Below are 16,612 nucleotides of genomic sequence, written 5' to 3'. Positions count from 1 at the left end.
CTGCCATAGTCCTACCATAGTCCAGCCATAGTTCTACCATAGTCCTGCCATAGCCCTATCCTAGTCCTACCATAGTCCTGCCATAGTCCTGCCGTAGTCCTACCATAGTCCTGCCATAGTCCTGCCATAGTCCTGCCGTAGTCCTACCATAGTCCTATCCTAGTCCTGCCGTAGTCCTACCATAGTCCTGACATAGTCCTGCCGTAGTCCTACCATAGTCCTGCCATAGTCCTACCATAGTCTTGTCGTAGTCCTACCATAGTCTTACACAGGGGGTAAGACGAGGTGGAGATGGTCTTTGTGAAATTAAATGTAAATAATTATTATGCTGAGAAATAATGAGAATCAAATGGTATGACATGGACTTGTTGAGGCCTTATACTCCAGGTGTGAAGAGGTGGAGGTGGATGGGGAGAAATAAAGCAGTACTGGCTTGGGGCTAGACCTCTGTGATGTAAGCAGTACTGGCTAGCTGCTAGACCTCTGTGATGTAAGCAGTACTGGCTACCGGCTAGACCTCTGTGATGTAAGCAGTACTGGCTACCGGCTAGACCTCTGTGATGTAAGCAGTACTGGCTAGCGGCTAGACCTCTGTGATGTAAGCAGTACTGGCTAGCTGCTAGACCTCTGTGATGTAAAGCAGTACTGGACCTCTAAGCACCGGCTAGACCTCTGTGATGTAAGCAGTACTGGCTAGCGGCTAGACCTCTGTGATGTAAGCAGTACTGGCTAGCGGCTAGACCTCTGTGATGTAAGCAGTACTGGCTAGCTGCTAGACCTCTGTGATGTAAGCAGTACTGGCTAGCGGCTAGACCTCTGTGATGTAAGCAGTACCTCTGTGATGTAAGCAGTACTGGCTAGCGGCTAGACCTCTGTGATGTAAGCAGTACTGGCTAGCTGCTAGACCTCTGTGATGTAAGCAGTACTGGCTAGCGGCTAGACCTCTGTGATGTAAGCAGTACTGGCTAGCGGCTAGACCTCTGTGATGTAAGCAGTACTGGCTAGCTGCTAGACCTCTGTGATGTAAGCAGTACTGGCTAGCTGCTAGACCTCTGTGATGTAAGCAGTACTGGCTAGCTGCTAGACCTCTGTGATGTAAGCAGTACTGGCTAGCTGCTAGACCTCTGATGTAAGCAGTACTGGCTAGCGGCTAGACCTCTGTGATGTAAGCAGTACTGGCTAGGTGATGTAAGCAGTACTGGCTAGCGGCTACAGACCTCTGTGATGTAAGCGGCTTTTCTGAGTTATAGGGATCTAGGTTGGGAACGTGAAGATAATGTTTTGTGTGGACAGGACAGGGGGGGAAACTAGAAGAAAAAACGAGTCAAAGTCACCGGGTATGAGTTTCCTGGTGTAATATACACAGAAGAATAACAAAACAGTGGGAAATCTCACAAAAGACTTCCTGCTTAACAGTAGCTAGAGCACAACGTGATCACACGGTCTATCGATGCCTGACGGAAAAGTCTGAAAGTCAGGGTTACACACATCCAAGTTGTGGGTTCATTTTTCCTCATCCATAAGTGGTGGGAAAAACAGTGGGTCAACATTTTTTTAAAATGTGTATAAGAATGGTTATAACAATGACATAGTAAGTCAGAGGTTCTTCATTCTATCCAAGCGGTAAAATACCCTGCATCATGGCAGCTTCTAAAGAAAGTTCTACCCACTACACTTCTACAGTAGGTCTGTGTTTTTATTGTATACATATGTGTAAGTAACTGTTTCCATATGGTTCATTTCCTCAGTCCTCTATGTATGGTACAGTATGCTGTAGTAAAGATATGATGGATGGGACAGTAGAATAAAGCTCATGGAAGGTCACTGGGAGCCAAACACCTCCTAACAGCAGTGTCTGGGACCCAGTCACACACACGCACATATGCACGCGAACACACGCGCAAGAGCACAGACACACACGCACACACACGCACAAATACAATTTGATTTGATACACACCAGTGAGTGTGAGGACAGGAAACACGCACACACTCACACACACACGCGCACAAATACAATTTGATTTGATTTGAGACACACACACCAGCGAGTGTGAGGACAGGAAGACGCTGTGTTCATAAACTTAACTCTGAGAGGCCACAGTGCTCCTGGGGACCCTGGTTTGACCTCCTATTGTTCCTCTCTGTCAAGTAGACGATTATCTCCCGTGTCCATGTCTCCTTAGTCACTTTCACACCCGGCGGAACAATATAGCTGCCTTTGAGAACACAAGGGCCAAACAGGACACTCTCTCTGTTCCTCTCTCTCTGTTTTTCTCTCTCTCTCTCTGTTTCTCTCTCTCTCTGTTTTTCTCTCTCTCTCTCTGTTTCTCTCTCTCTCTCTCTCTCTGTTTCTCTCTCTTGCTGTTTTTTTTCTCTCTCTCTCTCTCTCTCTCTCTCTCTCTCTGGTTCTCTTTCTTTGTTTCTCTCTCTTGCTGTTTCTCGCTCTCTCTCTCTCTGCTTCTCTTTCTCTGTTCCTCTCCCTTGCTGTTTCTCTCTCTCCCTCTCTCTCTCTGTTTCTCTCTTGATGTTTCTCTCTCTTTCTTTGTTTCTCTCTTGATGTTTCTCTCTCTTTCTTTGTTTCTCTATCTCAGTCTTTCTTTCTGTTTTTCTGCCTGTCTATCGTTTTTCTGTCTCTCTCACTCTTTCTCTCTCTGTCCCCCCTCTACCTCTCTCTGCTGGACTGGACTGTGCAGTTAATTTGGGTCTATAAATACAAATGATAGAAAAGCCCCTAAGCTAATGGTGAACAACGTTACACTTTAAATGTAAAGTACTACTTAAGTAGCTTTTGGGGGGTATCTGTACTTTACTATTTATATCTTTTTTTCAGTACATTCCTAAAGAAAATAATGTACTTTTTACTCCATACATTTTCCCTGACACCCAAAAGTACTTTTTTTAGCAGGACAGGAAAATGGTCTAATTCACACACTTATCAAGAGAACATCCCTGGGCATCCCTACTGCCTCTGATCTGGTACACTCACTAAACACAAATGTTTTGTTTGTATACTTATGTCTGAGTTTTGGAGTCCCCCTGGCTATCTGTAAGTTATTATCATTATTTTATATATAATTTAATGATTTATACTTTTACTTTGATACGTAAGTATATTTTAGCAATTAAGTTTACTTTTGATACTTAAGTATATTAAAAGAGGTAATCGGTCAGGGACATGAATGGGTTCAATTCGGCTGTTCATTTGTAGGCCTAAGAGGCAGATGTCAGTATCAGAATAAACTTCAGCCACAGGTAAAAGACTAGTTTGTTTCAATAGCATCCAGTACATTCACTATAATCAGCTGATAGCCGATCACCTCTTTGTCTTCTTTGTGAGCAGTAGGTTAGCTGGCTCTTGTTAACAGTTGAATGAGTGTGTTTTTGTGGAAAATAAATGCAACAAAATATATTTATGTACAGTAGAGAATTATGAATGGGAAGGAATTTAAGAACAAAAATGTGTTGTGCTGTTCTAAAAACAAATTGAGGGGGGTGTTCTTTTTTCACTTTGACCACCTGCCTGTCAGAAGGTCTGCATTGCCCTGCTCACACATGATCATGTTCTTTACCAACAGAGACACCGGTCGCAAATAAGTTCAACAAAAAAATCCATGCAAGTTAGAAATAGTTTTAAAATGTTCATTGTACTGAGAGCTGTGAGGAAACAAACGTTTGGTAATAAGAGAGAGTGGTAGAATCCCCACAGCAGTGACTGTTACTGAAGACCGCATTCCATCTGCTTGCAAAACCAGTTGAAGTTGGCAAGCCGTCTTGGTGTGTGGAGCTTTAAAGCCAAACTCCATTTGGCAACACCCCTTTTTAAAAATAGGCCACCATCAAAAATTGTAACAATTGAACAAATGCATTCCATCACATTTTCACAAGCAAATAGCAATTCATTTACTTGATACATCTGTAGTTCTTAAGTAATGTCTCTGTGGCACAATTAATGTTCATATGAGCGGCCAGCATGCAGGCGCTTTCAACATGATGGCAAATTCAACACTCTTATTGGTGTGTGCCCACACCCACAGTGTCTCAGTTTCCTCAGTTTCTAAAATACCTAATAAAGTCTATGGAGTTCAAATAAAATAAAATAAAATACATTTTTATTTGTCACATGAGCCGAAAATACAACCTTACCGTGAAATGCTTACTTTCAAGCCCTTAACCAACAATGCAGTTTTAAGAAAATATAGTTAAGAAAATATTTAGTCAAGAAAAAAACAGTAAAACGTTTTTTTAAAATAAAGAACACAATAAAATAGCAATAACGAGGTTATAAACAGTGGGTACCGGTACTGAGTCAGTGTGCGGAGGTACAGGTTAGTCAAGGTAATTTGTACATGTAGGTAGGGGTGAAGTGACTATGCATAGATAATAAACAGCGAGTAGCAGCACTGTACAAAACTGAGGGGGGGTCAATGCAAATAGTCTGGGTGGCCATTTAATTAATTGTTCAGCAGTCTTATGGCTTGGGGGTAGAAGCTGTTAAGGAGCCTTTTGGTCCTTGACTTGGCGCTCCGGTACCGCTTGCCGTGCGGTAGCAGAGAGAACAGCCTTCCTCTGACACCTTCTAGTATATAGGTCCTGGGTGGCAGGAAGCTTGGCCCCTGTGATGTACTGGGCCGTAGACACAACCCTCTGCAGTGCCTTACGGTCGGATGCCGAGCAGTTGCCATACCATGTGTGCCCTCTTTACAACTTTCTTGGTGTGTTTGGACCATGATAGTTTGTTGGTGATGTGGACACCAAGGAACTTCAAACTCTTGACCCGCTCCACTACAACCCTGTCGATGTGAATGGGGACCTGTTCCGCCCGCCTTTTCCTGTAGTCCACGATCAGCTCCTTTGTCTTGCTCAGGTTGAGGGAGAGGTTGTTTTCCTGGCACCACACTGCCAGGTCTCTGACCTCTTCTTTATAGGCTGTCTCATCGTTGTTGGTGATCAGGCCTACCACTCTCATCAGCACTGTCGTCAGCAACCTTAATGATGTGTTGGCCACGCAGTCGTGGGTGAACAGGGAGTACAGGAGGGGCCAAAGCACGCACCCCTGAGGGGCCCCCGTGTTGAGGATCAGCATGGCAGATGTGTTGTTGCCTACCCTTACCACCTGGGGGCGGCCCGTCACGAAGTCCAGGATCCAGTTGCAGAGGGAGGTGTTTAGTCCTAAGATGCTTAGCTTAGTGATGAGCTTTGTGGGCACTATGGTGTCTTGAATGCTGAGCTGTAGTCAATGAACAGCATTCTCACTTAGGTGTTCCTTTTGTCCAGATGGAAAAGGACAGTGTGGAGTGTGATTGAGATTGTGTCATCTGTGGATCTGTCAGGACGGTACGCGAATTGGAGTGGGTCTAGGGTTTCTGGGATAATGGTGTTGATGTGAGCCATGACCAGCCTTTCAAAACACTTCATGGCTACCGGCGTGAGTGCTATGGGGCGGTCATTTAGGCAGGTTACCTTTGCTTTCTTGGGCACAGGGACTATGGTGGTATGCTTGAAACATGAAGTTATTACAGTCTTGGGCGGTTGAAAATGTCAGTAAAGACACTTGCCAGTTGGTCAGCTCTGAGTACATGTCCTGGTAATCTGTCTGGCCCCGCGGCCTTGTGAATGTTGACCTGTTTAAAGGTCTTGCTCACATCAGCTGCGGAGAGCGTGTTCACACAGTTGTCTTGAACAGCTGGTGCTTTCATGCATGCTTCAGTGTTGCTTGCCTTGAACCGAGCATAAAATTAATTTAGCTCATCTGGTATGCTTGCGTTACTGGGAAGCTCACGGCTGGGTTTCCCTTTGTAGTCCGTAATAGTTTGCAATCCCTGCCACATCCAACGAGCATCAGAGCCGGTGTAGTAGGATTCCATCTTAGTCCTATGTTGACGCTTTGCTTGTTTGATGGTTCATCTGTGGGCATAGAGGGATTTCTTATAAGAGTCCGGATTAGTGTCCCGCTCCTTGAAAGCAGCAGCTCTAGCATTTAGCTCGGTGCGGACGTTGCCTGTAATCCATGGCCTCTGGTTGGGATATGTATGTACGGTCACTGTGGGGACGACGTCGTTGATGCACTTATTGATGAAGTTGATGAACTGATGTGGTATACTCCTCAATGCCATTGGATGAATATCGGAACATATTCGTTGTCATTCTGGAAGACCCAGCCACAACCCATCTTCAATGCTCTTACTGAGGGAAGGAGGTTGTTGGCCAAGATCTCGCGATACATGGCCCCATCCATCCTCCCCTCAATATGGTGCAGTCGTCCTGTCCCCTTTGCAGAAAAGCATCCCCAAAGAATGATGTTTCCACCTCCATGCTTCATGGGTGGGATGATGTTCTTGGGGTTGTACTCATCCTTCTTCTTCCTCCAAACACGGCGAGTGGAGTTTAGACCAAAAAGCTATATTTTTGTCTCATCAGACCACATGGCCTTCTCCCATTCCTCCTCTGGATCATCCAGATGGTCATTGGCAAACTTCAGACGGGCCTGGACATGCGTTGGCTTGAGCAGGGGGACCTTGCGTGCACTGCAGGATTTTAATCCATGATGGCGTAGTGTGTTACTAATGGTTTTCTTTGAGACTGTGGTCCCAGCTCTCTTCAGGTCATTAACCAGGTCCTGCCGTGTAGTTCTGGGCTGATCCCTCACTTCCTCATGACCATTGATGCCCCACGAGGTGAGATCTTGCATGGAGCCCCAGACCGAGGCTGATTGACCGCCATCTTGAACTTCTTCAATTTTCTAATAATTGCGCCAATAGTTGTTGCCTTCTCACCAAGCTGCTTGCCTATTGTCCTGTAGGCCATCCCAGCCTTGTGCAGGTCTACAATTTAGCCCTGATGTCCTTACACAGCTCTCTGGTCTTGGCCATTGTGGAGAGGTTGGAGGCTGTTTGATTGAGTGTGTTGACAGGTGTCTTTTATACAGGTAACGAGTTCAAACAGGTGCAGTTAATACAGGTAATGAGTGGAGAACAGGAGGGCTTCTTAAAGAAAAATTAACAGGTCTGTGAGAGCCGGAATTCTTACTGGTTGGTAGGTGATCAAATACTTATGTCATGCAATAAAATACAAATTAATTACTTCTGGATTTTTGTTTTAGATTCCATCTCTCACAGTTGAAGTGTACCTATGATAAAAAATTACAGACCTCTACATGCTTTGTAAGTAGGAAAACCTGCAAAATCGGAAGTGTATCAAATACTTGTTCTCCCCACTGTACATGCTTTGTTTGTAAATTATGTCTGAGTGTTGGAGCATACCCCAGGCTATCTGTAAATAAAAAATAAATAAAAAATGGTGTTGTCTGGTTTGCTTAATATAAGGAATTTGAAATTATTTATACTTTTACTTCTGATACTTAAGTATATTTTCGCAGTACACTTACTTTTGATACTTAAGTATATTTAAAACCAAATGCTTTTAGACTTTTACTTAAGTAGTACTCTACTGGGTGATTTTCACTTTTACTTGAGTCATTTTCTATTAAGGTATCTTATTCCTGATGTTCAAACCCTGGCCAGGTCTCATCAATAATTATTCAGCTTAATTTCATTTCATAACCTTTCAGATTGACACTGGACAAAAACATTCACACAACATGCAACAAGTAAAACGTTTTTACTGAGTTACAGTTCATATTGAAATAATTCTATTAGGCCCTAATCTAAGGATTTCACATATCGGAATACCGACATTCATCTGAATGTCACAGATACCTTAAAAAACCACCACTCTCACGTTTGACCAGCTGGTGGACCGGTCCATCCGGCTGGATAACCTGCTGGCTACCCGCAGACGTTCAGATCGGGGTCTATTGGTTCCATCCCCCCGCACCCCCTCTCCGATACCCATTGAGCTGGGAGGGGCGGTGCGCAGGGAGACCGGAGGGGGTTCCAGCTCGTGCACCATCTGTGGCCACAGAGGACACACTGCCGGTTGGTGCCGGGTTGGTTCCTCTGGAATTCGAGGCAGCAGGTAGGGCGCTCTGGCGCCACCCCAGGTGAGCCGGCACCATTCTCACCCAGAGCCCTCTGTCGCACATATGTTTGTGTATGTCACTTTCCCTGAGTTTTCCCCGCATTCCCAGCACAAGGCGCTTGTCGATTCAGGCGCGGCTGGGAGTTTTATAGATAAATCGTTCGCCCATAGTTTAGGGATCCCTATTGTTCCCGTGGCTGTGCCCTTCCCCGTTCACGCCTTAGATAGTCGACCATTAGGGTCAGGGTTGATTTGGGAGGCCACCGCTCCTCTGGGCATGGTGACGCAGGGGGGTCACAAGGAGAGAATTAGTCTCTTCCTTATTTACTCTCCTGCGTTTCCCATGGTGCTAGGCCTACCCTGGTTAGTTTGTTATAACCCCACTGTTTCATGGCGGGGTGGTCGTGTAACGGATGTGAAACGGCTAGCTTAGTTAGCGGTGGTGCGCGCTAAATAGCGTTTCAATCGGTGACTTCACTTGCTCTAAGACCTTGAAGTAGTAGTTCCCCTTGCTCTGCAAGGGCCGCGGCTTTTTTGGAGCGATGGGTAACGATGCTTCGTGGGTGACTGTTGTTGATGTGTGCAGAGGGTCCCTGGTTCGCGCCCGGGTATGGGCGAGGGGACGGTCTAAAGTTATACTGTTACAGTCGCAAGAGTGCTCGGGGAGGTGTTTAGGGGTTTTCATTGGTGCTACTACGGTGGAAAGTCCAGACCAGGTCGCCATCGTGCACATTCCCCCTGAATATGCCGATTTGGCTCTTGCGTTCTCCAAAAAGAAGGCAACTCAATTACCACCTCATTGACTGGGCGATTGTGCAATAAATCTCCTAGTAGATGCTGCACTTCCCAAGGCTCACGTGTATCCCCTCTCACAGGCGGAGACGGACGCTATGGAAACATATGTCTCTGAATCCCTGCTTCAGGGGTACATTCGGTCCTCCACTTTACCCGCCTCCTCAAGTTTATTTTTTGTGAAGAAGAAGTAGAGAGATCCGAGCCCGTGTATTGACTATCGGGGTCTGACCCAGATCACTGTGAGGTATAGTTACCCGCTACCGCTCATAGACACAGCGATAGAGTCAATGCACTAGATCTCAGGAGCGCTTACAACCTGGTGCGTATTCGGGAGGGAGATGAGTGGAAGATGGCTTTCAGTACCACCTCAGGGCACTATGAGTACCTCGTCATGCCGTACGGGTTGATGAATGCGCCATCAGTCTTCCAAGTCTTTTTAGACGAGATTTTCAGGGACCTGCACGGGCAGGGTGTAGTGGTGTATATTGATGAGTTCTGATATAAGATGGAGAGTGACCGCATTTCAGCCCTGCGTAATTGGCCGACTCCCACCACGGTAAAGGAGGTGCGGTTCTTAGGTTTTGACAACTACTACCTGAGGTTTATCCAGGGTTTTGGTGAGGTAGCGGCTCCCATTACCTCACTGCTGAAGGGGGGCCCGGTGCGTTTGCAGTGGTCAGCTGAGGCGGACAGGGCTTTTAGTCACCTGAGGGCTCTGTTTACCTCGGCTCCTGTGCTGGCCCATCCGGATCCCTCTTTGGCGTTCATAGTGGAGGTGGACACGTCCGAGGCCGGGATAGGAGCCATGCTCTCTCAGCTCTTGGGTATGCCTCCGAAGTTCCGCCCCTGTGCCTTCTTCTTGAAGAAGCTCAGCCGGGCGGAGTAAAACTATGAGGTGGGGGACCAGGAGCTGTTGGCTGTAGTCAAGGCCTTGAAGGCGTGGAGACATTGGCTTGAGGGGGCTAAACACCTTTTTTTCCATCTGGACTGACCCCCGCAATCTGGAGTACATCCGGGCAGCGAGGAGACTGAACCCTCGTGGGCCATGTTTTTCACCCGTTTTGTGATCACCCTTTCCTACAGACCAGCTTCCAGAACGTCAAGGCAGACGCATTGTCCCGGCTGTATAACACAGAGGAGCGGCCCATGGATCCCACCCCCATACTCCCCGCCTCCTGCCTGGTGGCGCCGGTAGTGTGGGAGCTGGACACGGACATTGAGCAGGTGTTACGTGCAGAACCCGCTGGGCGTCTGTACATCCCCGTCTGCTGTTCATGACCGGTTGATCTATTGGGCCCACATGTCACCCTCCTCTGGTCATCCTGGGATCGGTCGGACAGTGCGCTGCTTGAGCGGGAGGTACTGGTGGCCAACCTTGGCTAAGGATGTGAGGGTTTATGTTTCCTCTTGCTCGGTGTGCGCCCAGTGTAAGGCTCCTATGCACGTGCCCAGAGGGAAGCTACACCCCTTACACGTTCCACAACGGCCTTGGTCGAACCTGTCGGTGGATTTTCTTACCAATCTTCCCCTCTCACAGGGTAACACCTGGTCATTGTGGATCGGTTCTCTAAGTCCTGTCGTCTCCTCCCTCTGCCCGGTCTCCCTACGGCCCTACAGACTGTGGAGGCCTTGTTTACGCACGTCTTCTGGCACTACATGGTGCCTGAGGATATAGTGCCTGATCGAGGTCCCCAGTTCACGTCTAGGGTCTGGGAGTCTCGAGCAGTCTTACTTCAGGGTTTCACTCTGAAAGTAATGGGCAGGTAGAGAGAGTAATCCAGCATGTGGGCAGGTTTCTGCCCGGCCGGGGGAGTGGGCGGCGTTTGTGCCCTGGGTCGAGATGGAGCAGAACTCGCTTCGCCACTCCTCCACTAACCTCTCTCCCTTCCAATGCGTACTGGGGTACCAGCCGGTTCTGGCGCCTTAGGATCAGAATCAGACTGAGGTTCCTGTGGTGGACGACTGGTTCAGGTGCGCAGAGGAGACATGGGAAGCTGTCCGTGTTCACCTTCAGCGGGCCGTGCTGCGCCAAAAGGAGAATGCAGATCGCCACCGCAATGAGGCCCCAGTGTTCACACCTGCCCCTCCGCCTGCCCTGCCGGAAGCTGGGTCCGTGGTTTGTGGGAGGGGTACGATCCGGAGGAAAGGTGCTGGGTTCCGGTCGAGGACGTGTTGGACCCTTCAATGATGCAGGAGTTCCACCGTCTTCGTCCGGATCGCCCTGTGCCTCTCCTTCCGGGTCGTCCCCGCGCTGCTGGAGCCACGCATCAAGGGGGGTACTGTCACGACTTCCACCAAAGTCAGTCCCTCTCCTTGTTCGGGCAGCGTTTGGCGATCGTCCCTCTCCTCGCTGGTGCAGCGTGGTGAGCGTACATTTACTTTTAATGTTATGTCGCCAACAAAACAAGAAACAACAAAAACGAATGTGAAGCTGACTAGGGCTATACAGGCCACTAACACAGACAACTACCCACCACTAAGGTGGAAAAACAGGCTGCCTAAGTATGATTCCCAGTCAGAGACAACGATAGACAGCTGTCCCTGATTGAGAATCATGCCGGGCCGGGCCAAAACATAGAAACAGAAAACATAGAAATAAAGAAACTAGAATGCCCACACTAGTCACACCAGGGCGTGACATCATGCTGTTTAATCAGCTCCTTGATATGCCAAACCTGTCAGGTGGGTGGAGAAATGCTCACTAACAGGGATGTTAACAAATTTGTGCAAAAAGTAGGAGAGAAACAAGCTTTTTGTGTGTATGGAACATTTCGGGGATCTTTTATTTCAGCTCATGAAACATTTGCAGGCAACTTTGCATGTTGCGTTTATATAATAACGCAGTGTTTACGTCATACGTCATAGAAAACATTCAGGGATGAATGTCCCTGACCTGAATCGTTGTCACAGTGGCCATAGTTCCAATGAATAGAACAAGGCAGACTTATTTACGATGATGGATTGCGAGGAGTCAGGCATGGGCTATACCCATAAATAAGATATGTTGCAAAGAGTCATCTGGAGGGTCAGTTCATATCAAAGATGAATTGATATGTCCAACTGAGATTACTACTACAGTGTCATAATGCAAGTAGCACTTCAATATACTGTAGAGCACCTGCACAGCATAGCCGGCAGTTAATACTGTTAGCTATCTTTTATGTGAGTCCAATACTAACAGCTGAGTAATAATCCCCGCAGCTTTCTAGTCGCCCTCCGCCCGCCACCACGCGAACATGTCGTAGATTGTTGTATTAGCACAGTGACAGCACAACCTGTTGAGTGACCCATCAAGTCATCAAGTTCATGTTGGTGAGCCGTAGCTGTACACTCCTTAGGGAGAGAAAGAGATACCAGTCTGAAGAAACAGAGCACAATCGCCATGCAGGGTCACACACAGGTCACATTATAAACACAGTATGTCTCATGACATGAAAGGTCATCACTACACAGCCGCAGTGTGTGTTGATCTACACACTAGTAAACAATAACTTTGACCTGTAGTGAAGGTTGACTTTGGAGAAGCGATCGTTCAATAGCATTCCTCCAAATAGGATACCTTCCCATCAGTACCTGTCAGGCTTAAATAACACTGTACATGCAAGTCTGAACCCTAATGACAGGTCAGAGGCCTGTCCTATTTGATTTAGAGATACACTATCCTTCATTCTGTCCTTCCAAGCTTGAGGTATCATCATCCACAACAGAAGGCCTGTCCTAACCTCTTCTGTTATGAATGTGTCAATATGTCTAGTAAGCTTCAAAGAAATGTATAACAGGTAAATAACAGTTGAATATCAGACGAAACGTCTTTCACCTTTCACCTCTAAAACCACAGCGAGAATCACAGCTGTTGATAAGACTGGATCTTGTTGTAGCCTGTGGGGAAAAACAGTTTTATCACTTTCCATAAAAGACGCTGAATCAACTCACTGCAGACGATTTGTTCTCTTAACATGCTCAACCTCAGAGAGTGCGGTGGAAAATTCTGCGCCTGGCAGTTTCAGGTTCCCCTCCTCTTTGTTTGTTCCTCTGTCTAGCAGGTTTGGGGTCAATTTGAATTGAAGTCAGTCTATTTAGGAAGTAAACTGAAATCCCAATAATTCTAAAAGGAAATCTATGCATTAACTGACTTCTCAATAACCTGAAAAGGAGAAGCTATTTTATACAAATAACCCTAACCCTTATTTTACTCAAACCACTGCCTGAATTGAGTGACCTTGAATTGAAGTCAATTTGAATTGACCCCAAATCTGCTGTCTAGGCCTTTGTGTCAGACCCCCAGTCACCCTAGCCAAACCACCTGGCCCACAGTCACCCCAGCCAAATCACTGGCCACGGGCCACAGCCAGGTGAGGGAGGGCGAAACTCATGCTGTAGGACCTAGGTGTGAACAATGCCAAAGCCCAGACTGAGCCTTGTTCACATCCTGTGGAAGAATGTCACAAATACAAGCCTGACCAGCTGACACAGACTGAATGAAACGGCAGGAGGTTATGAGTCTGTTTGCTCCCAATAGTAGAGCATGATGGGAATGTAACAGGCATAACTTTACAGGAAGGCATTGTAGGAGTTTGGAAAATGACATATAGAGTATGTAGAAGTATGTTTTCCAGGAATATAACAGCAATGCTTACTAGAAAGGTTCAAATGCAGATATGTCACCGGAGGTTATTCTCAGTCGCATTCAAATGAAAACATCCAAGTCTCATGCTACCTCCTTGTGGCCAAATAATAATGAACACAGTGAGTGAATCTGGTGGCCTACAGCAGTGGTTCTCAATCCTGGTCCTGGGGACCCAAAGGAGTGCACATTTTTGTTTTAACCTGACTCAAATCATCAAAGTTTGATGATAAGTTGATGATCTGAATCAGCTGTGTAGTGCTTAAGGCAAAACCAAAAACGTGCACCCCTTTGTGTCCCCAGGACCAGGAATTTAAAAGCACTGGTCTACAGCATCTCCCCTAAATGGAGAAATGTCCCAAACAAACCGTGAAAGTGTTTACCTTTAGAATACCACATGACATTTTCTGACTCAGTGACAGTTAAAGGGGCAATCTGGGAATGGTACATCCATTTTTAGATATTTAAATGAATGACATAACCATTGATTCTTGAAGAATATAAACTATACATCACAAGCTTCAATTCAACACCCTACCAAAACCACAAAATGTAAGCTTGCTTGTAAACACACTGTTTAGCCTCAATAACATGGTTGGTGCTGTTTTACGAATCCCATACTGTAGCTTTAAGAGAGATGTTATTCAAGGAGAAAATTGAAAGCCACTGGAGTCAGTGCAGTGAGATAAACAAGTGAGCCAATTTGTCCATTAAATCAAGTGGAGGAGCAATAAACAAAGCTAGTTTGTGATGGACATGCACTTGTAAGGACCATTCACCCTCTGTGCAACTGGTGACATCATGATCCGATAATAGTTTTCTTCAAATTATGTAAATATGGTGCTGTTTCCAGATGTTACAGAAGTGATATGAAAAATCTCAATGTAAAAACATAACATTGACAGTCAATTGAAATAATTAGCTTACGCTTTTCTGGAAAAAGTTCTGCTACTGTTCCATTACAGTGAGACTGCATTTTACTGATTAAAATCAATCACATATCTTGTCCAGGTTCATTATCACTGCATATTATTGTATGAGTCTTCAGAATGCAAACACCAGGATGCAAATTCTGTACAGAATGTATATTCTGTTGGCTTTCAAAAGCTCAAGAGATATAACGTCCCAATGCAGTCTTATCAACGGCCTGTGCCTTAGTCACAAAACCCACTATATTAGCAACACCCTCTCTCATTCCAATTCCCTTCATTTTCCTCTTTCCCTCTGTCACTCTTCTCCTCTCTCTATGCAGACATCTCTCTCTGTCACTCTTCTCCTCTCTCCATGCAGACATCCCCCTCTCTCACTCTTCTCCTCTCTCCATGCAGACATCTCCCTCTGTCACTCTTCTCCTCTCTCCATGCAGACATCCCCCTCTCTCACTCTTCTCCTCTCTCCATGCAGACATCTCCCTCTGTCACTCTTCTCCTCTCTCCATGCAGACATTCCCCTCTCTCACTCTTCTCCTCTCTCTATGCAGACATCTCCCTCTGTCACTCTTCTCCTCTCTCTATGCAGACATCTCTCTCTGTCACTCTTCTCCTCTCTCCATGCAGACATCCCCCTCTCTCACTCTTCTCCTCTCTCTATGCAGACATCCCCCTCTCTCACTCTTCTCCTCTCTCCATGCAGACATCTCCCTCTGTCACTCTTCTCCTCTCTCCATGCAGACATCCCCCTCTCTCACTCTTCTCCTCTCTCTATGCAGACATCTCCCTCTGTCACTCTTCTCCTCTCTCCATGCAGACATCCCCCCCTCTCACTCTTCTCCTCTCTCTATGCAGACATCTCTCTCTGTCACTCTTCTCCTCTCTCCATGCAGACATCCCCCTCTCTCACTCTTCTCCTCTCTCTATGCAGACATCTCCCTCTGTCACTCTTCTCCTCTCTCCATGCAGACATCCCCCTCTCTCACTCTTCTCCTCTGGCTACGCAGACATATCCCTCTGTTGCAGGGTGCAGGGGGTGAGAGTCAGTGTGGCCACACTGTGAGCGATAGCCATGGCTGTCCCTGATCCTTTTGAACTCCTTAGTCCACTGGCAACATCCCCTCCACTGGTCCTCTCTGCCTCCGCCTCTACCTCCACCTCCACCTCCGCCCCTGTCCCTGCCCCTGCCCCTGGCCTCTTCCTGCAGGCCCGGCGCATGGCCGAGCGGAAGCTGTCCGTCACCAAGCAATAGACCACTGGGTCCAGGCAGCTGTTGAGGCTGCTGAGGGTCACAGTGGCATGGTACGCCAACACCTGCTGTGCTCTGTCACCCCCCATCCGGAAATACACCAACGCCTGGCGCACGTGGAAGGGCATGAAGCAGATGGAGAAGACAACCAAGACAGCCACCAGGAGCCTGACTGCTCTGGCCCTCCGGCCCTGGCTCTGAGGCATCAGCCTGGGGTCGGTCAGGGCGCATGCCACCCTGAGTGTGAATGTCACGATGACCACCAGGGGGAGCAGGAACTCCAGGAAGGACAGGGCAAAGAGGGCGGTGAGTCGGCAGCATGACGTGGCCTTGATCTCCAGCTCCGTGGTCTGGAAGGAGTAGGTGACCACCACGGCGAGGAGCCAGATCCCCACACTGACTCCCTTAGCGACCCCAGGGCTCCTCCAGCGGCGCCCGGCCCCGGCCCACACCACGGCTATATAGCGGTCCACGCAGATACTGGTGAGGAAGAGGATGCTGCAGTACATGTTGACGAAGTAGCTGAACGTGTGAACGTAGGAGCAGGCCAGACACCCTCCACCGCTGTGGTAGAGGGCAATACGGGCAGGGAGCGAGAGCGCCACCAACAGGTCAGCCACCGCCAGGTTGATGGTATAGACCACAGGGGCGGAGGAAATCTGGGAGGGCAGGCAGAAGATGTAGAGGGCCAGGCTGTTAAGGACCACACCCACCACGAACATCAGGGTGTTGACCACCATCAGTGTCACCCACAGGCCGTAGAACTCCTGGTACAGGCCCTCGTCCAGGTGGGCTAGTTTCTTCAGGTAGGGCACCCCCCACTGGGGGTTTGAGGTACTGTTTATGTCTTCAGGTGTTGCATTGACCACCAAGGACATGAGAATCTCCATTGCTGCGAGGCAGTGATGGACTGCTTCTGAAAAACAGTAATACAGTATTGTCATCATGTGACAGTATAATGCGAACAACATTGAGTTTCTCAGTGAGTACAAGTAATATGCTCTTTAGAACTGTAATTACTAGAACAGAAAAATGA

General features: G+C 47.5%; 1 protein-coding gene across 1 annotated transcript; it reads right to left on the bottom strand.

Annotated features, from left to right (window-relative positions):
- Window positions 1–15,224: 15,224 nt before the first annotated feature.
- Window positions 15,225–16,470, bottom strand: LOC115128826 (G-protein coupled receptor 20). Its single transcript, XM_029658949.2, has one exon. It carries the CDS (start codon window positions 16,464–16,466, stop codon window positions 15,327–15,329), a length of 1,140 nt encoding a protein of 379 aa, XP_029514809.1. The 5' UTR covers window positions 16,467–16,470; the 3' UTR covers window positions 15,225–15,326.
- Window positions 16,471–16,612: the final 142 nt, after the last annotated feature.

This window comes from Oncorhynchus nerka, linkage group LG4 (genome assembly GCF_034236695.1).
Source record: "Oncorhynchus nerka isolate Pitt River linkage group LG4, Oner_Uvic_2.0, whole genome shotgun sequence".
Lineage (NCBI taxonomy): Eukaryota > Metazoa > Chordata > Actinopteri > Salmoniformes > Salmonidae > Oncorhynchus > Oncorhynchus nerka.
This window is presented reverse-complemented; position numbering and strand designations above follow the sequence as displayed.

What these genes read in the sequence shown, in the direction of transcription:
- LOC115128826 (XM_029658949.2), bottom strand. Translation starts at nt 16,466, where the DNA reads ATGGAGATTCTCATGTCCTTGGTGGTCAATGCAACACCTGAAGACATA.